General features: G+C 28.2%; 2 protein-coding genes across 2 annotated transcripts; both read left to right on the top strand.

Annotated features, from left to right (window-relative positions):
• The first annotated feature begins 6,217 nt into the window (after positions 1-6,217).
• On the top strand, positions 6,218-12,498 carry LOC129915633 (sodium-independent sulfate anion transporter-like). Its single transcript, XM_055995266.1, has 5 exons — positions 6,218-6,627; positions 10,270-11,053; positions 11,116-11,418; positions 11,489-11,634; positions 11,701-12,498. Exons 1-5 carry the CDS (start codon positions 6,292-6,294, stop codon positions 12,043-12,045), a joined length of 1,914 nt encoding a protein of 637 aa, XP_055851241.1. The 5' UTR covers positions 6,218-6,291; the 3' UTR covers positions 12,046-12,498.
• Positions 12,499-20,314: 7,816 nt separating this feature from the next.
• On the top strand, positions 20,315-23,175 carry LOC129915636 (sodium-independent sulfate anion transporter-like). The gene is made up of 6 exons (XM_055995268.1): positions 20,315-20,370; positions 20,960-21,308; positions 21,359-22,151; positions 22,212-22,514; positions 22,572-22,717; positions 22,778-23,175. The coding sequence occupies exons 2-6, from the start codon at positions 21,018-21,020 to the stop codon at positions 23,120-23,122; spliced, it is 1,878 nt and encodes a 625-aa protein (XP_055851243.1). The 5' UTR covers positions 20,315-20,370; positions 20,960-21,017; the 3' UTR covers positions 23,123-23,175.
• Positions 23,176-25,713: the final 2,538 nt, after the last annotated feature.

Genomic DNA, 25,713 nt, shown 5'->3' with positions numbered 1-25,713 from the left:
AAAAAAAACAAATTCATTAAAAAATATATAATTTTTGATCCTACAAAAATCCAAAATCTTCTTTGGACATAGGTCCTCATCTTGCTCGTAAACGTTCATTTAAATAAAATCTCTCCTCGAGTGATCACAATGATTTCCGGCCTTATTTTTTTCAAATAACCGATTTTGATTTAAAATATTTATATGGATGTTAGACTTCTTCATAGACTTAAAGCAGACCAGTTAAGAGAAACAAAAATAAATAAATAAAAACCAAAACCTACGTCAGCAAAATTAATTTATACAAAAATTCTAACCACAAATTAATCAAAATTAAAAATTATTCATAAAATTATCATTTATTTAAAAAAATATGACACACAAAAAATTAACATACCAACAATTGGATGGCTAATACATAGATAATGACCCATATCTATTAACAAATTTTATAATTTATGAAGCATCAGAAATGTCAATTAGGAAGATTAGATCGCACGCTTTTTGCGTGGACCTATCCATCTAATGGAATAAACTATAACAATTTGCATGTGATTATAATTTTTTTGTTTTTTTTTTTTATAGTCAAATATTTTTATGTTTATCTTCTTTTGTTATAATGTTTATTGAAAATGACAGTTGTTAGGTGGTTATTATAAACAGGTGATTCGACATATGTATAAAAATGCTTTTTTTTTTAGAAATAGCGGAGAATTTAATTCTGAGTAAAATATTCACAAAAAAACCGAGTTTATTGTATCCATATGAATGTTTGGGTTTTTTTATTTTAGTTTTCCAATTTTGATTCAGACTTTTTTCCAAAATATGCATAATGGAATTTGAACCAACATTTCTTTCGAGTTCTTAACCAGATAGCCAAAAATGAAGGTTAAAAACAGTTTTAAATCTTCTGTCTTTTTTTGTTTTGACATTAGTGTCGGCTTTTTCAATTTATTAAACATTGCATAATGTTTTGAATCTTCTAGATGGAAATAGTAATAAAATTTTAACCACGTGCCAAGTTATATGATAAAACAAAACAAAAAAAATTAATAATTAAGTAAATATTTATTGTGTGATCACAATGTTAATGGAAAATTGTGTAATTTTACTTGCACTACCTTAAAGAAAGATAAACTCAAATGAATTAGAGAATTAATTACTGTCTTAAAGATTTTTTTTTTCTATTTTGTTTTCTATTATAATTTTTTATAACTAACAAGGTATGTCTATATCGCGCACAAGTGCAAATGATGATGTTAGGAAAAAAAAAACTTAGAATGACAATGAGACAATAAAAAATGTCAACCTACATCCGTTTAGGAAATTGAACTTATTAAATATTTTTGTGGCAGCTTTTTAAATAGATTTATAGTAAAAAAGGGTTTCCCTTGAAATGACATGGATTACAAAGTCACGACTTGTTGAAGACTTAATGAAAATAAACTATCTAATGAAAAAAGTAAAAGAATCCATTTTAAACAATTCTTTGGAAATTTCAAGAAATTGCCGTGACTGGCTTTGTGAGTTTAAAATTCACGGATATGGATTTGATTACTATTCTTTGATATTTCTTTAATTAACATTTTCTAAATCGACCTTTCAAGAGTAGTTTTGTACGAATTTTCGGCAATCGTAGATTGTTTAAACTCAAGGTAAATTAACAACGAGATTTATGCAAAAACAATTCAGACTTCGCATAGTTTAAACTATCCACATCGGTTTTCATTTTCTTTCTTTCCAAATCACGTCCTTATGTCCTGAAACTAACTTTCTCGGTAGGCCTAATGAGTTTTTAGATACATAATTGCGTTTGTTGTTAAAATTAAACCGTTTATGATGGCTAAACTTATTTCTTAAACATTGTTCGTAAAATTGCCCACAACTTAAAATATTCATTAAACTATATCTCGCAAAAAATTAGACCTGCTGAACTTTTTTTTCTTAAGAAAAGACATAATTATTGGACTATTTGTGTTATTTAATATTTCTATAAATAATTTTGAAAAATATTTGGGACTTTTAATTTTTTTAATTTCCTCTGGTTTTTGGAGTTTTTTCACACAGAGAAAAGAACGCTTGGATAACTTTACTTCTGGTATATTTAACATTTTTTCTGGTGTATTTAACTAATTTCTGATAATAAACCAGAACTAGAAGTTAAACTATCCTTTTTTTCTACGTGTGATTTTATGTTTCTGAATTTTGCAGTTTGGGCACATATTAACGACTAACGAATCCAATTTATTCTGAAAGAAATATTCTTTTGAGACATTTTGGAAGAGAAATCAGAATCTGAAATCATTTTGGCACACCCCAATAATTTAAAATATAATCACAAAAACTTAATTTTTCCAAAAATTCAAAATCTCTAGACTCCAGAATATCCAAAATACCGAAGACTTAAAATCTCAAAACTTCATAGTCCCGAAAATGCATACTTTCAAAGATTACAAATTTTTTTTTTAATATTTTTTTGTATTTCTTTAATTTGATTATAAACGACTCAATAAAGAACTTTCTTTAAAACCCTCTACCGCATACCAACCCATATATGGTTTATCGATTTCATATCGATTTATTTCCGTTATATTGCACCAAATGTCAAAAAGAGAAAACTATAATAAAACTACGTCTATTTTTTTTATAATAAATTGGTTTTTATTATCAGTAAGAGAGTCGTGATTCTGAAATAAACGATTTTTGTACGATTTTCATTTTTTTTGTAAAATGAATTCGAAGACTTTCTATAGAAAAAATAAGTGTGTAAATGCTATAACTCGTGATGGCTTTCGAAGTTAATATGATCTAGCTTCAGATTCTGGCTCTTTTTAACATCAAACAAGCCATCTCCGAGCACTTATATGCAAATCTTGATAACCTACAATGTCACGAAAAAGAAGACGGCCTTCAACATTGGCAGGTGATCAAAGCAGAGATGGAACAAAACAAAGGGGAGGGGGTTATAAAAGTCACGGAAGTTCATCCCCATCTTATCCCGAAACTTCAATTCACTCACAACAACCAAGGGCAAAGTCGTTGAATTCAGTGCCAACTGGAAACATCGACCATATCCCTGAATGGCAAAAAAAGGCAATATTTCAAATTTGCGGACTGAAGACGTACACAATGTGTAGAAAATGGAATGTGTTCTTCTGCTACAATGATAAAAGAAAGAGTTTGAATAGATTCCATGAATAAGAAAAGTATATTGTAATAAAAACATACTTTACAAAACATACCTTGAATGCATACTTAACCATATATGGGTTATTAATTTTTGGCTGGAAATCACCTTGCTGCATACTAACCCATATATGGTTTATGTTTCCAAAAATGTATATATATGTAAAAAAATAAAAAAAATTATGTAATACCTTTTTTCAACCCCTAATAAAGCTAAAAAATTGTAAAAAAAATTTTTATATCACTTCATAATCATAATTCATGCAGTAGAGGGTTAATATAATAATCTCCAATAAAACTAGACAATCAGAAAAAAATCTATTATATAGAAAAAAAATCATGTGTGCAATTAACACGTGGTAGAAGTGAAACCTTAAAAATCATTTTTCTTGCAAAAAAAAATAAAATAGAAAAAATCTACCTATTTTTATTCTATCACCTTCAAATCCATGTTTTTTATATGACAACCTATATAAATTTTATATCATCTGAAAGCTTGTTGTCTTAGCTCAAAATATATATATCGATCAGGTCTATGAGACATCTACAAAAAGATTTAGAATTTTTTAAACTCGATGAAATTGCATCCAAAAAGCAAAAAAAAACATTTATTTTTATGTTCTCATGCTATTAAATCAATTTTTTGTTTGACAACCTATAAAAAATTGTATACCATGTGAAAGCTTATTGTTTCACCTTGTATAATAATGCATAAATCTTATTTCAAAGATGTCTACAAGAGAAGTTAGAATTTTTTTAACCATGTCGAATTTCCAGACTGAGTTTACGGTACTTCCTACACTGGTAGCTGGTCAACAGATCTCCACAGGTGTTTTGAGGTATATTCAAAATTTTTTCAATTTAAGATTGTGTAACTTGTAGAGCACGTATCGTTATGTGTGATATATCAAATAAAAGGTTAGGTTATCAGCATGCGTATTAAAGTTAAATCAAATTTGTATGTGCACTAGATCAAAAGATATAACGTGTGTTGGAAAAGAACATCTTTTTACCGTTATCTCCGAAACGTGTGTTGGAAAAGAACATCTTTTTACCGTTATCTCCGAATTTTGAATATGAAATTTATTGAAATTTTGTACAATTATAATTTATTTAATTACCTATCTATAGTACATTCTACAGTACAATTTCATTCATCTATCTATTAAAACAAAAAAGTTATAACAAGTTGAAGTCGTGTCGCGTTTTCGTTTCATCTTGTTTCAAATCACTACGATACTAAAGAAGTTTTCACTTCAAAAAGTTACGTTTCTGTGTCACTTATAGACAAAGAATTGTAGATCTCATGAGTTAAACAATAGAATATAAAATCCAATACTATAATCTTACTTTTACCTAGTTTCAACTTACATCTGTTTTGCATAAAATTTCTAGCACAATCTATTCCATTACTTTTATACTTTCTCTGACTTACTCTTTCAACACACTATTTAAACCAATATTATATTTGCATAATCAATAGTAACAGTAAATAAAGTTATATGGAAATGTGTAAGTTCATAGATTTATCAGTACAATGCACATTATGTGCATGGTCGGATTTACATTAGATTATCTGCCAGGCCCAAAGCTACACAAAAAGTGTAGACTTCCTTGCTTCTTTGGTTTCTATAGTTGCAAAAAAGGATTTTATACGATCTTACAGAAATAAGTTTCTTAACGATTTGTCATGAAAAAAAATTCTTGTAAGAAAAAAAATAAAAATTGTCATATCAAAAAAAAAAAATTTTAATCCATTTGAAAAAAAAAACGTTTACCTGACATTTTAGCTTTAGGTGTAAGTCTTATCTTTACTGTTTGTTATGAAAACTTCTTTCAAAAGAAACTCCAAAAATTAACATATTTTCCAGGTACCTTCTAACGGAAAATTTAGAAAATCATTGTGGTTGAAGGCTTAAATTCGAAATATATAAATTCTCAATAAACACATTTTGAAAAAAATTATGTGTTTAAAAAAATGCGACTTTTATTTTAATGTATTACAGTGTATACCTCAACTTTCTGCCTTTGTGTTTGATATAAAGACTTGGGGTCATTAAAAAATCATCTTCGTCTGGCACGTGTGCGTATATCTTAATCAATAAATAGTATATCAAATATTATTTTTTACAATTACAACATCATTACAATAACAAATTTTATCACATAAGTTACAGCAAATATGTAATATATTATTGTTTTGTAATAAAATAAAAATTTATAAAAACAAAACTTGAAGTCACGTTTTAGATTAATGATCAGACAGACATCAAAAATGATTTTTTACATAATAAAATTTATTCTATTTTGATGTAAATAAAATTTGATTTATATTTGCATTTAAAGAATTCGTAGAAAATACCTAACCTAGCCCCAGACAATAAAATAAATAAATTTATACAAAATCACACGCCCCTACAACTGGAATATTGTCAAGCATGACAAAAAAAAAAATAAATGCAATTTAATACAAAAAAATTTACATGAGCAAAAATGCTGTTTATACATCAATTAATCATGCGTTAAAGAAAAAAAACTACATGATATTGTTTTATAAAGCAAAACGTGATAACTGCGTGAATTTTTTAAACGACTTAAAGTACAACAAAAAAAAAGTCCCCGGAATCTCTCTCTGTTTTACTTAGTGTTGGGTGAAATGAATCACGAGCTATTTATTTATTTACCTACTACCTACAACTCTCGCCTTATCCAAGACTAGTTTTGGATTTTTTTTTATTTTCATCGGTTTTTTCTTTCGTTGAAATTTATCAACAAACCAGCCAAGTAGCACGTGTATTTCAAGTTCAGTGAACGCGTTTGTAACCTAACAAGCTTTTTTCCTAAACCAACCTCAACCAACCAAACTAAAAACTCAGCTTCAGACTTATCGACCATAAAGAGGCTCACTGCACTCATTGAAGTCGTCGTGAGTTGTACTACGAGTGCATCGCAGTTTTAACTAATCTTTGTGTTTTCTTTTTTTTTTCTTTTCGTTTTTTCAAATAGAAACTGGATAAAAGATAGAAAATAAAGTAACTTAACTTGGAAGTCTTGACTTTTTAACCAAAAAAACAGGAAATTAATACCAAGAGAAAAAAAAAAGGTTATTGACAAAATTTTAACAAAATGCGTCACATACACGCTTCCGGTGATGGTGGCAGAAACGGATCAGACGTTTCACTCGATATCCCACCTAATGGATTGTATTCAGGATCAAGTGATTGTATTATGCCCGATGACAAAGAAACCGGATGCTGTCAGGGCATAGGTGATTGGTGTCAACAGACTTCGGCAAAAGTATTTTGCAAGAAAACTCTCTACAAACGACTACCGATTTTGACATGGTTACCAAAGTATAATACAGATGATTTTATTGGTGATGTTGTTGCTGGAATAACAGTTGGATTGACAGTTATACCTCAAGGTTTAGCTTATGCTGGAATTGCTGGATTACCACTTGCTGTAAGTACAATTTAAATTTTTTTTTTATTACTTATCACCTTTTTTTTGGTCTTAAATCTCAATCAAAAATGGCTAAACTAATTAAATTAAAAAATTATTCCTTATTTCGTTAAATTAAACGTTAGAAAATCAATTAAAAACTATATTTCTAAAAAAGTCAACATTTTGGAGATAAACATTGATACCAAATCTAAGAGTTGGTACCGTTCAGCAGACTTTTTAGAAGAAATTGGCTTCTTTTTCAAAAATTTGTAATGGAATAGCTACGAGTAGGTACAATATGAGTGAAAATGTTATTCATATTTTAAAAATTCAAAAAAATTTGAGTACTAGATAAATAAATTGCACGACTGGGGTCGCACGTACTTGCTCTTATGCTTAAAGTAACAATAATGTTAAAGCTTTTTATTCAAGAAATTTAAAATTTCATAAGTAGGTAGTATAAAAAATTAAATCTGTTTTTATAATTAATTAAACTCCGTTTTAAATTATCTTAAAAACAAAAAAAAATATGCCATTTTATTTCTTGTATAAAAAGGTATTTTTAGAAAAAAATTTTCGAAAATTGTAGGAGCCGTTTTTTAAAAAAATAATTTTTTATATATAAAATTTTTTGAACATTTTTTAAAAAAAAAGTTGGTATGCCATTTTGAAGAAATAATTAATTTACACATAAAAACTAAATTTCAAAATTTTTCATTGATCCGTTTTCAAAAAATTGGTTTTTCAAAAAAAAATTTTGAAATATTTTTTAAAAAACCAAAAATCCGTTTTTTGAAAATTTTCTAAAATCTTATTATTATCTTTACTTACACACTTTTGTATAAAAATTTTCATTTAAATCGGGTTAATGTTGTACGAGATATTCAGAAACTAAAAAAACCGTTCTATGACAGGTACCGTTAATAACGGTACAAAAAATATTTTTTTTATTTCAGAAGTTGGCTCTTATGTGTAGTACTACACACAAAAATTTTAATCAAAATCGTTAGAGCCGTTTTTGAAAAAAATTAACTTTTCTATTTCCGTTATATGACAGGTACCGTTAGTTTTGGTCATAAAAAAAAAATTTCAATTTCCCCTCTAGGGAATCACCAAAAACTGCTAACTACCAAGTTTGAAGAAAATCACTTCACTCGTTTAGGCTGCAGCTCCAGATAGAGACAGACACACAGACAGACAGACAGACAGACAGACAGACAGACAGACAGACAGACAGACAGAATTGCCGGACCCACTTTTTTGGCATTCTCCATCATCGTAATGTCATGTAAAATTGTTATCTCGAGTTCGATTTTTTTTACGAATCCTAAACTTGCCCTATAGTACCTATATCGCAAGTAAAAACTGCGAGCTTTACTCAAGATTATTTATTTTATTATTTTTTGCTTCCTAATATTTCTTTTTTTTTTTTATTTTGAAATTTTTTGGGGAGTGTTTCGCATTTCCATCTCCAGTTGGAATCTCAAATTTCTCTTTGTAAAAAGCTAGAAAATAAAATATCGATAAAAATCTACAAATGGTATATGCTCAAGAGCCTTGGATAAGTCAAATCTAATAACAAGATTAGAATTAAATACATTGAAGTACATATAAACCGATTTTAAAGAGACAAAAAAAATTAATTTGTATTAACTGTTTAACTAAAAATAGCAAGTAAAATTTTTCTTTTCTAAAAAATAATTTTTTTGGGTACGGGTCGAGGAATTTTGTGAAACTTAAAAGATTAACTTAATATTTTTTGTATATGATTTTACTTACCACTTTAAAATACAAATGCTCAATTCCTTTTGAATGACATTTCAATGTTTTTTGAGAAATATTAGAAAAATTTAATTTACGACAATTAATTTTTTTAATACTTTCTAAAAATTCTTTCTTGTAAAATCTATATCATTTTTTTAAGTCCGTTTTTCAAAAACCCCGAAAAAAGTTTTAAAATTCCGTCTCATTCGAAATTCCCACAAATCCCGTCAAAATAATTTTTTAGAATGCATTGTAAAATGAAACAACAATAAATATTGCTTATATGTATATAATAAATATTTTGATATATTTTTTTTTTCACAAATTGCAAAAAAAAAAATTAACGCATTTCTCGTTTTTGTTACGAATCACAAGTCAAAATATTCTGAGCATTGTTGTGATTTGTTATCTGCTTTAAAAGAGATCTTCAATTTTGACATATTTGAGATTTAAAAATCTCGAGCTATTTTGTATTTTACAAGGTTAGTTAGACGGTTCGGAGCTCTAATTGAAACTTATTTTCAGATTTTGAAAAACTAGAAATCATTTTTATTTAAAATTTATGTACATAGGTACCTCAAATAAAATTATCAAAAAATTAAGAAGACGGACAGATTTAAATTTTTTGCTATCGAAAATTAAATTTACTTTGTATAATTCTTAAGCAAGGTTAACCATAATCCGTTTTACGTTATGCAAGCACTCTTTGACATCAAGTTAGTAAAACTTTTAAAACTCTTCGTAAAAACGCAATCAAAAAACAGTACATTAAAAAAAAAATAAGGAATAAAATACTTTTTTAATGAATTTGACACATTATAATTTAATAATTTAAAAAAAAAATAAATATTTTTCAAAAAAAAAAAAATTGAAAAAAGTTGGTAACACATTTTATAATAGGTAGGTTATTTATAGACACTTTGAACCAAATTTTTAAACAAAAATTGGTGTCATTTTTTAAAAATTGATTTCAATTTTATTTTCAAAAAACCAAAAATTAATTTTTTCAAAAACGTTTTAATTAAAAAACTCCTTGAAATTTTGTTTAGTCGTTTTTTAAAAAGTCAAAATTCAAGACTTAATTAGGTCTTAGAGATGTCCGTCGTCAAATCGTATGAACAATCTTAGAGAAAATTCAAATACCTCGAGAATGTTAAATGGGAGATATCTGGGGTCGAATCACGGCACACGATTGCGATCATACGTTAACGTTTTGACTATTGCTGTCTCTATTTAATTAGTAGAAAAAGATAGGGACACATAGCGACCATACGTTAACGAACGTATGCCGTAGTTCGACCCCTGCTCTGATCGAGTTTAAAAAAAGAAAACAATTTTCAGAATTTTATAAAAATCATCTGAACCGAATTTGAAAAAAATATCGTCGGCGTAAAGCAAAATTGTTCTAAGTACAAAGGATTTCTTAAGGACTTAGAACAATTTTGCTTTACGCCGACGATATGTCTACCGGTTAAGGCAGTACATTATGGAAACCATTTTTTTTTTAAATTTCTCAAACAAATCTCAGCAAGTGTTTGTTGCATACCAAGGGCTAAATTTTTCTGATTTAGAATTCGACAAAAAAGTCTATTCTCAGTTTCCTACTCTGAAATTCGTTGTTCTGATAAATATTCATATATTGGTTGGACTTATTAGCTATCTTGAAATAATTTGAGACCTTGAATAACAAGTACCAAAAAAACTTTATCAGTCAGATTGGAATGATTTTTGAAGAACGATTTAATTCTTTTATTCAAACAAACGTAAAATAATTGTTTTCTTAAAATTTCCCTTTTAAGCCGAATCCTTGTAAAATAATACAAATAAAAATATATAGACCATTTCTTAAAATTATATCTTTATTTCATTTTAAAACATTTATTTTCTTTCTTACAGTACGGTCTCTATGGATGCTTCCTTGGTTGCTTTTTGTACATCTTCCTTGGCTCTAGCAAGGATGTCCCAGTTGGACCAACTGCCATATCCGCCTTAATGACATTCCAAGTAGCCCAAGGCAATTGGCAAATGGCTGTTTTACTTACATTCCTCACTGGTCTCATTGAAATCGGCATGGGTGTCTTTCAACTTGGTTTCCTCATTGACTTTGTCTCTGGCCCAGTTAGCGCAGGATTCACCAGTGCTGTCGCCTTAATCATCTTTACATCTCAATTAAAAGATATCCTCGGTGTTAGCACAAAAGGAGCAACATTTTTAGACATGTGGATTACAATCATCAAAGACATCCACAATATCAGCTTAGCCGATACTCTATTTGGAGTTGGATGCATTGTAATTCTACTATCGATGCGAGCAATGGCTAGCTTCAAAATTGGACCAGAAGATGATGAGAAAAAGAAGCCATGGCAAAAATTTATCAACAGTACTTGTTGGTTAATTGGTACATCAAGAAATGCAGTTTTGGTTGTTGCATGTGGTGCTATTGGATCGTATCTTTATGAATCTGGTGTGGAATGGTTTAAAACGGTTGGATATGTTCCACCAGGGTTGCCAACATTCCAATTACCTCCATTTTCTTATTCAACACAAATGAATACTACATCAGGGGAGGTGATTGAGGTTCATGAATCTTTCAGTGCGATGGTATCGAAAATGGGTTCTGGATTAATTGTGGTTCCATTGATATCGTTGCTCGAAAATATGGCTGTGGTTCAAGCTTTTGGTAGGTTTAAAAAAAATAGGCCCGCTGAAAAACTTCTAAATTTGTTTGTTTGTGTTTTTTAGCAAACGGAAAACCAGCCGATGCCACTCAAGAATTGATCGCCGTTGGTGTTTGTAACGTAGCCAATTCATTCTTCCAAGGTTTCCGTTCCAATGGAGGCTTGGCTCGTGGAGCTGTATGCAATGCAAGTGGAGTTAGAACTCCTCTATCGAATCTCTACACTGGAACTCTTGTGATTATTGCTTTGCTCTATTTGACTCCATTCTTCTTCTTCATTCCCAAAGCTGCCTTGGCCGCCATTATTGTGGCTGCTGTGATATTCATGGTTCAGTACCGTGTCATTAAACCAATGTGGAGGAGCAAAAGTAAGTTAAACATTAGAAGACTTTAAATTTTCCAAGACTGAAACCTGTTTTTGTCCTTTTTTTTTTACAGAAACTGACCTGATTCCCGGAATTGCAACCTTCATTGCTTGTTTGGTCCTTGAGCTTCAAATTGGAATCCTTGTTGGAATCGGTATTAACGTAGTCTTCATTTTGTATCATGCCGCCCGTCCAAAGTTGCGAGTGGAAAACTTAATCGTAAGTTCAACTTGAATCAATTAAATAAAACCTTTAACTAAATTGATTTCCTGTTTACAAAAACAGACTTCTTGCGGCACAAACTACATCATGTTGACCCCAGATCGTTGCTTAATCTTCCCCTCTGTGGAATTTGTACGTAACGTTGTCAATAAACAAGGTCTCAAGTCAACATTACCGGTTGTGATAGATTGCACGCATATTTATGGCGCCGATTATACAGCTGCTAAAGTTGTATCAACCATGATTGCTGAATTCCAGGCTAGAGATCAGAAGTTGTGCTTCTTTAATCTAAGACCAAGAGTTGCAGCAGTTTTTGAAGGTCTAAATACCAATTTGGAGGTATTTTATGATATGTCAGCTTTAGAGTTGGAGCTTTCTGGAAAGAAACCAGAAATAACTGCGGCGTGAGCCTGAGCCCTATCACAGATCAAGGCTCTCAAGTCTCTGAGCTATGTTGCCAACGAATATTATTATTTACTATTATTAGTATTTTTTTTTATTTATTTAATTAAAAAACTTAAATGAGTTCTGTCATAAAATAAGCTTCAATTACATGCAAAATTGTAAGGACGGGCGGCGACGATAAGAATCTTAATGATGAATGAGTCTTCAGTCTTGAGAAGTTTTTGAATGACAGATGTTTTTTTTTTTTTGTTTATTATGTTTATAATTATATTTATGTTTATTTAAAATTTTTTGTTTTTGTTTATTTCGAAATGAAATAAAATTTTGAAAACAATTTTTATCTCAAGAAAAAAGTTGTTTTTGTAAAATGTGCCAAAAGAACTTTAAATTGTAAAAAAAAAAAAATATTAATTTATTAGTTTGCGTGATGATGAATCTCTCATACACACCTATAAAAATTATTATACAAATATAATAATAATAAAAATTTGATAAGAATGTTTATTTACTTAAATTATAAAATAGAATTTATAATGTTTAAATTAAAATTTAAGTAGAAATGTACACAAAATGTAGGTATACCTATATAAATTCGAATTCCATTTATTTTCTGATATAGTTTAGAGAATTAGTTATATATTGTATAGTTTTATATACAGCGAAAGAAAAAAAAAAACACAATTGTAATTGTAAATAAATAAGTTAATAAATCAAAAAAGTATTATTTAAACAAGAACAAGTTTAACTTTTTTTATTTATTTTGGGATTTAAGGGAAACTACTACTGAAGATGAATGACTATTTTGTTTTCATGTCATAAAAAGAGTTAGTGTACCTACTCTATGAAACTTATTCTTGTAAAAAATAAATAAAAACAATTGTGTAATTAATCTGTAGAATAATAATGTACCACTTTTGCGTTTTAAATAATTATTTTGAATAGATTTTCAGCGCATGGTTCGGCTTACTTCGCACTTGAAACTTATTATCACGATATTGTAAATTATCGAAGGGTTTTTAATTTTTTGTTTGCCTTTTGATGTTGATGAAGATGACTCCTCAAAATGTCATAAAACATCTTCAGGTGTCTGAAAGACTCGTTTGATAAAGACGAAGAAGTGAGGTCTGCTGATGAAGATATTAAGAAAAACGTTTTTTTTTTATTTTCTGATAAAAATCTCTTGTAGAAACGTGTCGTGGCTAACGCAATATGAGAATGATTTATGATTAGGTAATTTTTGAAATTTTATTTGTTGCGAAAAAATACCTACTAAAGTTATAACTTATAAGTGGAGTTAAAAAATATTAGGTGTGTTTTTAGCAAGTTTACTATACAAATTTGCAAAAAAAATTAATCGCAGCACTGTAAAAATAATTTTTTAATGCATCTGTCTTTCATTAAAAATTAAAAACGTTTGCAATATAAATAAAATATTTTTGCATTATTAAAAAAATATTAATAAGTTAATGCAAAATGTTTTGTTAACTTTAGTTGAATTTGTTCCAAAATCGACTGTTGCACCTTACATAAGCTTAAATATATCAATAAGTTCAACAACGCTATTACAATTAAACAAAAAAAAAAAAACATATGCCCGGTCAAATTTTGGTGGTCAAATTCAGCTGTCTATGTTTTATTTATGTTTTGGCAATTTGTAGTTGGTTACATTTATTAAAAGAAAAAAAAATATATATATTTAACTTATTTTTTTTTAATTGCCTACCGAAAAATAGTGTTGTTTTAGCGAACAGATTTACTTGTCATAAAACCATTCACAGCCAAATCAACCATAATTCAGAAATGCAGTTTCAATTTTGCAATAAAACATAATTTTTATTTATATAAACTATCAGCCTAATTTATAAATGTAGTATAGACAGTGCATAACACTATACACTCTTTATATTGTCTTTAAAAACAAAATTGCTATTTATAAAATTTATGCAACGTTGCATAGAGGTTGTATAAGTTAAACGCGTTTTTAGGTTGTTTAGAGCCTGAATAAGAATATTTTTTTCTCAAATGTCATTTGAACATCACATCAAAAAAAGAAAAAAAAAGAGGCAATGATTTGTATATTTTTTTTTTATTGGAGAACTAATTTTTGGCATTTGATTAATTTGTAATGAATAATTTGAAATGAACATAAACAAAAAATTAGAAATTGTGTTTTTTTTTTTGATATTTTTTCCTAACTTTTGCCCGCAATGAATAGATGTGTATTCTCTATTCTTTTTCTTTTTGTGTCTTTTGTTTTTTTTTTACATAGAAATTGATTCATGTATGTAGGTACGTACAATCCTTCATACATATATCTTTTTTATTAGTGTATTTTTTTTGGATTTCTAAATATTTTCATGTGAAACAAATTAGGAACTGTGTTATTTTTTTAGAGATTTGTTGTTTATTTTCGGAGCAGATGGAGTTATTTTATCGACAGACAGATGAAGTTGTTTGTCGTGATTAAAAGTACTAATTTTCCAGTTTTTTGGACAAAAACCTAGCATAACTATAATAGATAAGAAAAAGTTTTTTTTAATGAAAATTTATGTAACGTTGCATAAAGGCTACATAAAACGTTATGAATTGTATAACTATGAAGCCGTTTAGAGCTGTTTAGTGAAATCTAATAAATAAGACTGTAGGTGTAATATAAACATAATTTAATTCATGTAAATTGTAAACCAATCATTTTTTTTTTATCAAAGTGTTCAAAACCTGAAAATATTTTTTGAGTTAGATACCTACTGTTTCTGCAAATATGTATGTACGTACCAAGGTTATAAAACATCATTTTTTTCATTACAAAATAAAAAAAAAAAAATATATAGTGAGTATAAAAAAATTGTTTCATTAAAAAAGAAATATTTAATACCAGAAAAAAATTCGCATTAAAATAAATTTATTGCAACCGAAAATATTCTCATTGAAAATAAAATGTTCATTGCAAATAAAAATATTTTGCACTAAAAAATAATTTTTATTGCAAATAAACAATTTTTTTTTAGTATAGTTACGTCAAATTTCTTACAATTTTGATTATTTGGCCTTGAATTAAGTTAAATATTATAGTTGAAATTGCGAATGTATGGTAAAATAGCCAAAATTGTAATAAATTCGACGAATATTAAAAAAAAAAATATTTCATGAATTTGAATTTTTTTTTTTTTCAATGCAGAACATTTTTTATTTGTAGCAAAATTTTCTTTTCTGCAAAATATTTTTACATATTTGCAATTAAAATTTTATTTTCAAAACAAATTTTTTTCAGTTGCAATATCACTTTTTTTAATGCAAAATTTTTGTATTTGCAATAAATATTTTTTTTTTAATGTTAATTTTTTTCAGTTGCAATTGCAATAAATATTTTTTTAATACAAATTTTTCCCAGTTGCAATAAATACTTTTTAAAAATTTCAAATGCTTTTTTTGCAATTGATATTCTTACAACTCTGGTACGTACATATTGATAATACTTTCATGTTTTTATAACATTGTTCCAAAAACGCTTGTTTTTAATAATTTAAACAAACAAGAAATGTAAAACCCATTGCAATAAATTATATTTGCGTTAAAAAAATAGGTACAAGTCATTTCTTAATTCAGGTGAACTTTTTGTTCTAGTTTTCTCAAGGTTTTATTTTCGAAATCCAAGTAAAAATTACGAAGAAAAAATAAATAAAAACAATTAATATGTATGTCTTCATAAGAACAATAAACGAAAATTGCAATCTTTGTTTCCACAGAAATTTCTTGGTTGTATTGGGGTTTTCGATAAAAAAATTCCTTTTAATGACGGTATTTCCTTATTTATCATTTCGGTTCATTGTATTTTTATCCGGTAATACTGATCTACCTTAACATTGTAATCTTTGTTATTTAAATAATCTTCAGAAAATCATATCGATATCAATTTATTATTGTATTACGATTTTTTTTCGCAAGTACACATGTGCCATTTATGATAAGATAATTTCGATTTCCAAGATCAATGACTCACAAAAAATGCAATTTCAACCTAGGATAATAATAAAAATGTTTATATTTAGGTAAAGAAAGATAAGGTACTGATGACAAAAAGATTATGTTGAAGACGTTTGAATTTTTGATTTTACTTTATGAGGAAATAATTAAAAATAACGACCTATATAATAATGATTGTATTAGTATACACATTTGAGGACTTTATTTTTTTAATAGTGGTAGGAACTAATATTTTCATAACAAAAATTTGTAAAATCTAAAAAAGTGCCCCTATTTATTGCAACTAATTTACATAAAGCAAAAATGATATTTTATCTGGGTAATATTATTTGTTGTATGAGGAAGTGATTATTGATTGTAATGAATGGTGTGAAGTGATTATGTTTATTTTTTGAGTTTTTTTTTTTTTTAATGAGTGAAGTTTTCCAAGTTTCAAATTGAGCTTATGTAACTACATTATTTTTTGTGTGTAGATAACCTCACAGACTAGACTGCAGATTGCTTACACTTCAATGGAAAAGCAAGAGTTTTTACAATTGAAAAGTGCTATTCACTTGTAACTTAAACATTAAACTAACATTAAGGAAGTTAAGATTTAAGTTAAAACGCCGAAAAGTATGTTTAAAATTATATTCTCCAAATGCCTGGCTATACCAGATGCTTAAAAAATATGCTTGACATGTATATTTTTCGGCTCTTTCACACAACTTTATTGAATCTGATGGAAGCATAGAAAAATCTCTTGATTTCTTATTAGGAACATACTGAAATTTAGCTAATGAAGTGATTAGATTTTAGGTTAGATTTATTGAGTCATGAAGAAAAATTCTCAAAAACTCATATTTTTCCAGAAGATGGAAGGTTTTCCATTTACTTGGTATTGCAATAGGTGCAATTTAGGTGACGGAAAATAATGCCATACGAAATATATCATTTGCAATTGGAATTAGACTCTGGCAACGCTTTTGGTTTTTTTTTTTTTGTATTTAGGAAGTAGAAAACAAAATTATTAGCACTTCTAAAGTGTATTCTTCAAAATTCTTAAAAATTCAAGAGGTATGTACATGAAGCTCATTGCTCATGTGTCATGTCATGACGTACAAACAAAAATAGGTACCTATGGGTGCGGTACAAAATTGAGTGATAACAACTCTTCTCTGAATAGAAAAAGTATAAATCTTCAGTACAAAATTTTGAGCAATGACTCATCTTAAACAATATATCACATATCTTATATTTTAAAACCCATTTAAGAAATTATGTATGTGCCTCATCTGTGATTTGATCAGTTTTTGTTTTAAATGATGGGGTGTTCGATTTTTACTACAATAGTAGGTATAGGGTTACCTAAAGACAAAACTTAGCTTCATCCAAGGTTTTCTAGATTAAGTTTATAAGATTTTAAGCTTTCATCAAGTCACCACTCCACACTCGGTCACAAAAATATTTCTATTAAATTGTCATCTTTGAAATGCTTTGAAATAAAATTTAAATAAAAATGCAAATTAATTACGTATACACCGCAGTGCACCTCTTTTTTAGCGTTTAGCTTTTCAATTCATATTTTTAAGTATGTATATGTATTTAATATATATTTTATTTTTTATTTATAACTTTATTTGTACATATAAGTTAATTAGGTACAAAATCAATAATACAAAATTAAGCTTTATTGTATTAAATATAAAAATGTTTTTATTGAGAAAAAACAATGACATCAAATAATTTGTGGCCACAAGAATTAACAGCATTTGGTTGAGATAAAGAAATATTTTATTAGTTTTTTTAATTGATCTTAATAACAATTAAACAATAATTTTTTTTTACCAAAATTTATGCATTTATTTATTTATTTAATTGTTTCAGGCTAATACTTAATAGCTTCACTTTCAGTTTTTTTATAGGGGAAAACATCACTGAAAATAATAAATTTCGTAAGATTACGAAAATCGTTTCATACACTACATTTTCGTTGGCCCAACGAAACTTTCGTTGGCTCAACGAAAATATGTAATTTTTCGTAATATGAAAACCTTCATCAATTAATGAAAACGTTTCATACATTTTTTCTCCCTATCCATATCATACTCATTTTAAAGAATAAAAAATAAGAATTTTTAGCTTACTTTATTAAAGTTTTAATTAAGTAACGAAAAAATTCATTAACTTATGAAATTCAACATTAACTAACGAAAATCTTCATAAGTTTATGAAAATAAATAATTGTCTTATGAAAATTCTTCAACGGCTTATAAAAAAAACATCAGTTAACGAAAAAAAAATCGTTGCCTTACAAAAAAAAAAAAAAAAAACACGTAGACTTGGGTGCATTTCTGTTTTAATGATGAAAAACTTAATCTTGCTGGATATAGTTCACATTGTTTAAAAATCTATGTAAGTTTTGCGTATTGACAAGGTGTCTCACGATAAGTCAGTGAACTGATGAGTCCAAGTGAGTTCCACCGGGACAGACGCCAATTTTTTGTTTGGACTAAAGGCCATAAAAAGCTATATTAAATCAATGATTTAACAAGTCCAATTAAATATAAGAAGAAAAATTAATGAAAAAATTCGTAGGTTAACGAAAAAATTCGTAATTCTACGAAAAGAATGTAAGAATAATCTACTTAAAAAAATAATTAATACAACAAAAAGTTTCGTTAGCTAACAATTATTTTTTCGTAATTTAATTAAAATATTCACAAAATTTACGAAAAAATTCGTTAGCTTACGAAAGTTTTAACTAAATTTTACGTTAATGATGAAAAAATTTCGTAAAGTGATGTATAAATTCGAAATACGAAAGTTTTCGTTAATTGAAGAAGTTCTTCATTAACGTGTGAAAGCCATTTCGTTGAGCCAATTAAATTTTTCATCGGCTGAAAATTAATTAAATTTTCGTTGACTCAACGAATTTTTTCGTTGTATTTACGTAAGGATTTGGTTCAGTGATTGTATTTTGAAAAATGAAGTTAATGTATGTATGCATGAAGTATTTCTTATTAATTTATTGAAAAAATTTGGCTTCAAACGATTTTAGATGTTTCTGTATAAAGTTTAAATACAAAAAACCCAAAATGGGCAAATCGGCCTACTTACTACTTGGGTAAAATGGCATACCTACTTTCACATGCCATTTTATACTTACTTTCACATATTCATCTTTATATACTGAAAATGGTTGCTTAATATAAACGATCTACAGAGAGGAAGTCCTGGACTGAGGAAAGTTCTTGATTCCGCCAAAAATCTAGAAAAACGCATCCAAAACATTCGAATTTCCAAAAACTACAGTAAGAGGACGAGCAAACAACATGAACAGGGTTTTAAATGACTCGTAGAAAGATCTGGGGAGATTAAGTACCACTTGTTCCAAGAAAATGGAAATGGAGCCCTTTGACTCGATTTTTCATTTAAGATCAAGTATTTTTGGACAGTGTGCCATTTTACCCGGGTAAATTTGATCAGTGAAATTTGTAGACGTCTTGAAAATTAAAAAATTTAAATACTTTTTGGAATTTTTTTAACTCGCAAAGCAAAAGAATGTGAGAGTAATATATTAAACTTTGAAAAGTATATGGCATTATGTTTTAATCAAAACGAAATAAGAGGACAAACAGAATTTACCTCATTTGGCAATAGTATTTTGTTTTGCAGATGAATTTGCAAGAAGAAGTTTGTTTATTTTCTATTTTTATAATGCACCAAGAGAAACCTGTCTTTTGGCAAAATGCATGTCTTCAATCCAAATAGGTTTGATGAGTTAAGTGTAAGTGACCATTGCGTGAGCATAATACAAACTAAATTTATTTCATTTCTTATCAAAGAGAAATTTTAAGAAACAGTGAAATATTTAGAAAATGAATTTTAAATATGTGCTTCAATTTAAAACCTAAATCTTAAGACTTGTTCATGACTATGAATTGTTTTATCTCAACGAACTGAAATCTTTTGCATCTTAATCTTTTAATATATGAATCAACAAAAAAAAAAAAATATAAATAAAATTCATTAAGTAAAGTTAAGTACTTACAGATATTTTATCAAAACAAATGCACGGGAGCAAGGTTTTCAATGTTTTCTTCTATGAGTTATGACGTTAACACTTCTAATCATGATTTGGTTACTCTTTCATTTGTTTCTAGCTATTATTTGTTTTTTTTTCTACTGTTTTTTTTTATGTTGAATCAACTGAACAAATTTTGAAAGGGTTATTTAAACAACAATAACAAAAAATATTTTGAACATATGTCATGTTAAGTTTTTTTTTTTTTTTTTGAAGAGGTAGCTGCATGCTACAACTTCTATCTAATCTCGATCATTTGGACTGAGACCACCATCAAGGTAACACCTGTGACAAAAATACATCTCTGTAATAAATACCTTCATACTTTCAATCACAACAAATAACTAATTTCAAATTATCTATCATCAGTTCAAGATTGATACCTGCTGAATACATTGTGTTTTTCCAATATCAGTTGTTATCGAGCACAAAAATAGTAACCAAAACAAGTGAATTATTTTTCATTATTAGTTTTGTCTTCAAGTTTTATTTTTTTTTTTTCTTCAAATTTTTGGTGAGCACTTCCATTCAAGCAATCAGCGTGTTAGTTCTTGAGAATTTATTGACTGTGTGAAATTTTTCGGTCAAATTTAAAGTTTTAGGAAGAGTTTAATGATATTTTGCTATAAAAATGGCGCCCAACAGAAGAAAAACTGTAGATTCTAGACCTCTTTCAGTTTCAGATTTTGTTTCCTCTTCTTCATTTTTGAAAAGTGCTTCAATTCACCCCTTAAATTCCCCATAAAGATGCCTTGCCTTGTCACTATCTATTCATTTTAAGATGAAATCATATTCTTAATCTTATCTAGAGGACTCTAGACATTTTATCTCAAAATTTCAAGATGAATATCAAACTTATTTCCGCAGTTTAGTACCTAAGATCAGCAGTATTTGATAACGCTGATCTCAAGACAACAGTACAAAAATGGCAGAAAGACCAGAAAAACGTCCAGTTTCATCAATTGAAGTTCCCGTCGATACACAATTTAATGGATCAACAGATTTCGTGCTATCAGATTACGATCATGATGGAAAGAAAGGCTGTTGTCACATGTGTCGTATGAAAATGATCTACAGACGTTTGCCGATTTTGACATGGCTTCCAAAATACTCTACCGCAGATGCAATTGGAGATCTGGTAGCTGGTTTAACAGTTGGAATGACAGTGATACCTCAGGGGCTTGCATACTCGAGTATTGCTGGCCTACCACCTGAGGTGAGTTTGATTACAAAATTTTTGTTGAAAAATTCATTCATCTCTTACAGTTCGGTCTTTATGGAGCTTTCATGGGTTGTTTGGTGTATGTTGTGCTGGGATCTTGCAAAGACAGCACAATAGGATCCACAGCTGTAGCATCACTTTTAGTTGGCCAGTCTTCAGGAGGTGTCTGGCAAAGAGCTGTTCTTCTAACTTTTATAACTGGTTTAATCGAGGTCTTAATGGGTATTCTTCGACTTGGATTTTTGGTAGACTTTGTATCGGGACCAGTTAATTCTGGATTTACAAGTGCTGTTGCTTTAATAATTCTGACGTCACAAATGAAGAATTTAATAAATGTAAGGACGACGGGGAGTACGTTTGTAGAAATGTGGACATCAGTGATAAAAAATATCAATAAGGCCCACATACCTGATACAGCCTTAGGATTAGGTTCCATAACGTTTTTATTGATCTTTCGATGGATTGGAAGCTTACGAGTTGGTCCAAAAGATGATAAACTTAAGACTTGCAAGCAAAGGTTTATAAATAAGTTACTTTGGATAATGGGAATTTCAAGAAATGGAATACTTGTGATTACTTCTGCATTAATTGGATGGTATTTGGAACGTATTGGAAATCAGCAATTTACTTTGGTAGGGAAAATTCCACAAGGAGTTCCAAGGATTTCATTGCCGCCATTTTCAATACCTGAAATTCGAGGAAATGATACAAATGGCGAAGAGATTATTATTCAACATGGAGAGACTTTTACAGAAATGATCGGTCATTTAGGATCAGGATTGATTGTGGTGCCAATGATTGCGTTGCTGGAAAATATATCTGTTTGCAAAGCTTTTGGTAGGTTATGACTGATAATTTTTTACTGAATTTCTGTAAAAGGGTGTCTTTTTTTTTCAGCTTCAAATAAACCAATAGATGCAACTCAAGAATTGTTTGCCATGGGTTTTTCAAACATTGGTAACTCATTGTTTCAAGGTTATCGAGCAAATGGTGGATTGGCTAGATCAGCGGTTAATAATGCAAGTGGTGTTCGAACTCCATTGTCAAATCTTTACATTGGATCGATTGTGATATTGGCTTTGACGTATTTAACGCCGTATTTCTTTTTTATTCCGAAAGCAACTTTGGCGGCTGTTATTATTGCAGCTGTCATTTTTACGATTCAGTACAACGTCATTGTTCCCATGTGGAGGAGTAAAAGTAAGTTTTTAACTTTTAGAATGCATGTCTTTCAAACTTTTGTTTCTTCTTTTTTAGAAATTGATTTGATACCAGGATTTGGAGCATTTATAGCTTGTTTGGTATTGCCACTTCAGATTGGTATTTTTGTCGGTATTGGAATCAATATGGTCTTCATTTTATATTACTCAGCTCGACCAAAAGTCAATCTAAATGCTTTAGAGGTAAAAATCATCTTTCAAAAGTTCAAAACCTTCTTCTAACAAAATCTATTTTTATTTTAGACTTCTTGTGGACAAACATTTTTGATGTTAACACCGGATCGTTGTTTAATATTCCCTTCGGTTGAATTTGTCAGAAATGTTATTAACAAATCTGGAATGAAGACAAATGTACCAGTTGTTGTGGATTGTACTTATGTTTATGGTGCTGATTATACAGCTGCCAAAGCTATAGCAACGATGGTGAAAGATTTTAATACAAGAAATCAAAAAATTATATTTTATAATTTGAAACCAAGTGTTGCACAAGTTTTTGAAGGTGTTGCAACTAATTTAATTTTATGTTATAGCAAATCAGAATTAGAAATCGAATTGACAACTAATACAGCATACATAGAGGCATATTAGTTTTTAAATTATGCAAAAACGAAAAGTTATAAATATGTAGTAAAATTAGAAAATTTATTTAAAATTAAAAAAAAAATCGAGTTTGTTTTTGAAATTATATTTGCTTGAATTAGTTATGAAAACTTTCGTCAACTCGTCTGAACTGGTTCAAATTAAAAATATGCTGGTTTTAGCCCTTTTGCGGCTATAAGAGGCTGTAATAAATCACCTTTTGCTTATTGATTTCATGAAATACTCCGTTTCGAATGTTACTGCGCGACAGAATTCCAAAGAATTCAGTTCGAAAAATGTACTTAAATCGTTAATTTAAAAGTGTCATTGATAAAAATATTATTAAAACCTCTTTCCCTCTTAGCGTTTTATTTAAAATCTATCTTTAAACCATACATTTTTGGATCTCAATCTATACTGCCCCAAGCCCACTGAATGCTTAAAAAAGGGAATTTTTTTAACATCGAATTAAATGAGGAAAACTACTGCTAAACATATAATCTTTTTTAAAATCAGCTATAAATGATTGTGAAAAGCAAAAAAAAACTTGATTTTCACCGGTCTTTAAATGTTTTCCTTTAAAAATAATTTAAACTAAATATTAGACTAACTAAGGTTTTGTAAATTAATAGGCAATTTTTAAGTGAAGGCATTGTTATAAACAGAAATCAATTGGGCTGAGGAAATTTCACTGCATTTAATCGAAAACCGTAAGGATTTGGAATGAAGTTACCAAATTCTGAGAGCCCTTAATTTGGTCCATCAGTATGTTTCGTTTGAACTGTTAATTTTTCAAAACCAATCGAGGTGTTAATTATGAAAATTGGTTGAGAAAAAAGAAATATTTTAATTTTTTTTTTTTTTAATTTTTTAAATTAGTCTTGGATATTAAAAATCGTGACTTGCCGACAATATAAATTTCCAAATAAAGTTATTAACAAAACTTGAATTCTATTAGCCTCCATTCTGAGGGTGATTCCTTATTCAACTGGAATTTTTCTTAATTTGTTTTAAATTAGGTTGCTTAAAATAATATTTTCAGCCCTGATTTTTGAATCGTCAGTTAGACTATCAGAAGAATAAATGTCAGAATAATTAATTTTAAAAATTTATAAAAATAAAATTCATGCCTGTGTCGCATGTACATATGTATGTATGTATTTACTCTTACGTTAAAAGATGCTTAAAATACAAAAGCTCTTTATGCATATAATGTAAAAAGGAAATGCCAATTGACAGAAATAACGATAAAATTTAAAAAATTGAAAAACATTGATTTTTCAAAAAAAAAAAAGTGATTTTTGTTTTTTTTTTTTAATTTAGTCCTGATTTTTGAATCGTCAGTTAGACTATCAGAAGAATAAATGTCAATATAAAAAAAACTTTTATTCCTAGGAATAAGCTCTATCTGAGGTTTATCTGACTATTGAAAAATTGGCCCTTAAATTAATTATTTTTTCGAAAATGTTTTTCGTAAGTTCCGTTAAGAATGGTTTAAAAAATATTTTTCTTAGAATGAGTTCAATCTAAGAAAGTTGCATTCATTAAAGAAGATACAACATATCAGTTTCAAATGCCTGAATAGCTATATAATAGGGATAGACGCTTTAGGGGGCATTCCTTAAAATATTTATATTCATTATTCGCTAGAGGATTGTCTATATTAACATTAGTTGAAAGTGTACCAAGGCAAAACATTCTATTGTCGTTCACGAAAAATATGAGTTCCTTTCAATATGTGCGGAGAATGATAACGATTTACTACTTTATTTAGATGATGACAAGACAAACGTTGTTTTCTATCCAAGCGGAAAATAACCAGAAACAAAAAAAAATCGGAAATCTTAAATTTTTTTTTAATTAATTAAACCTGATAAACAAAATCTATACGACTAAAGCACCAAATTTGTAAGGCCATATTTTTTAAGAAAACATCTATTCGTTTAGTAGAGTAACTAAAGCTCAAAAAATGGCAATATTAGGGAACCCGGCCGAGCAGCTTAGATTTTGATGATCTTTTTTTTTCAAGCGTCGGTAATTAAAAATTCTTTAAAGTCTATAGAATAAAAATTGTCGGTGTTGCCGTTTTGATTTTTTAAATTTAATTGAAGATTTTTGTGAAAAAAAATTTTTTTTTCAAAAGCTTTGCTTAAATTTCATAAAAAGTAATTGATGCCAAAAGATTGTCTAAGAAATTTAAGAAAAAAAAAACATATGGGGGTGAGGGACATCTTCCAATTTTCTTATTAATTGACTTCAAACACAAAAAAAAAATATTTGAAACACAACGGCAACACCTACAATATTAAAACATACATTTTTAAAAAGCTAGAAGCTTATTCATATTTGTAAAATTATAATTAAGTAAATTGAATAAAGGGCTTTTGAAAGAATGGTAATTGAACTCAGATTTTTGAAAAAAAAAAATATTGAAAAAATTTTAACATGTCGTTTTTAAAACTTTTTAGTAACAATGCATTTATTTTTCAAATTTTTTTTGGCCACATTTATTATGATTTGAAATTATAAAAGAAAATGTTAATAATTATTACCGTTAATGAAAAAAATTTAAAAGTATTTCATTTTTGAAGAACTTTTTT

Source organism: Episyrphus balteatus, chromosome 3 (genome assembly GCF_945859705.1).
Source record: "Episyrphus balteatus chromosome 3, idEpiBalt1.1, whole genome shotgun sequence".
NCBI classification, from domain to species: Eukaryota; Metazoa; Arthropoda; class Insecta; order Diptera; family Syrphidae; genus Episyrphus; species Episyrphus balteatus.
This window is presented reverse-complemented; position numbering and strand designations above follow the sequence as displayed.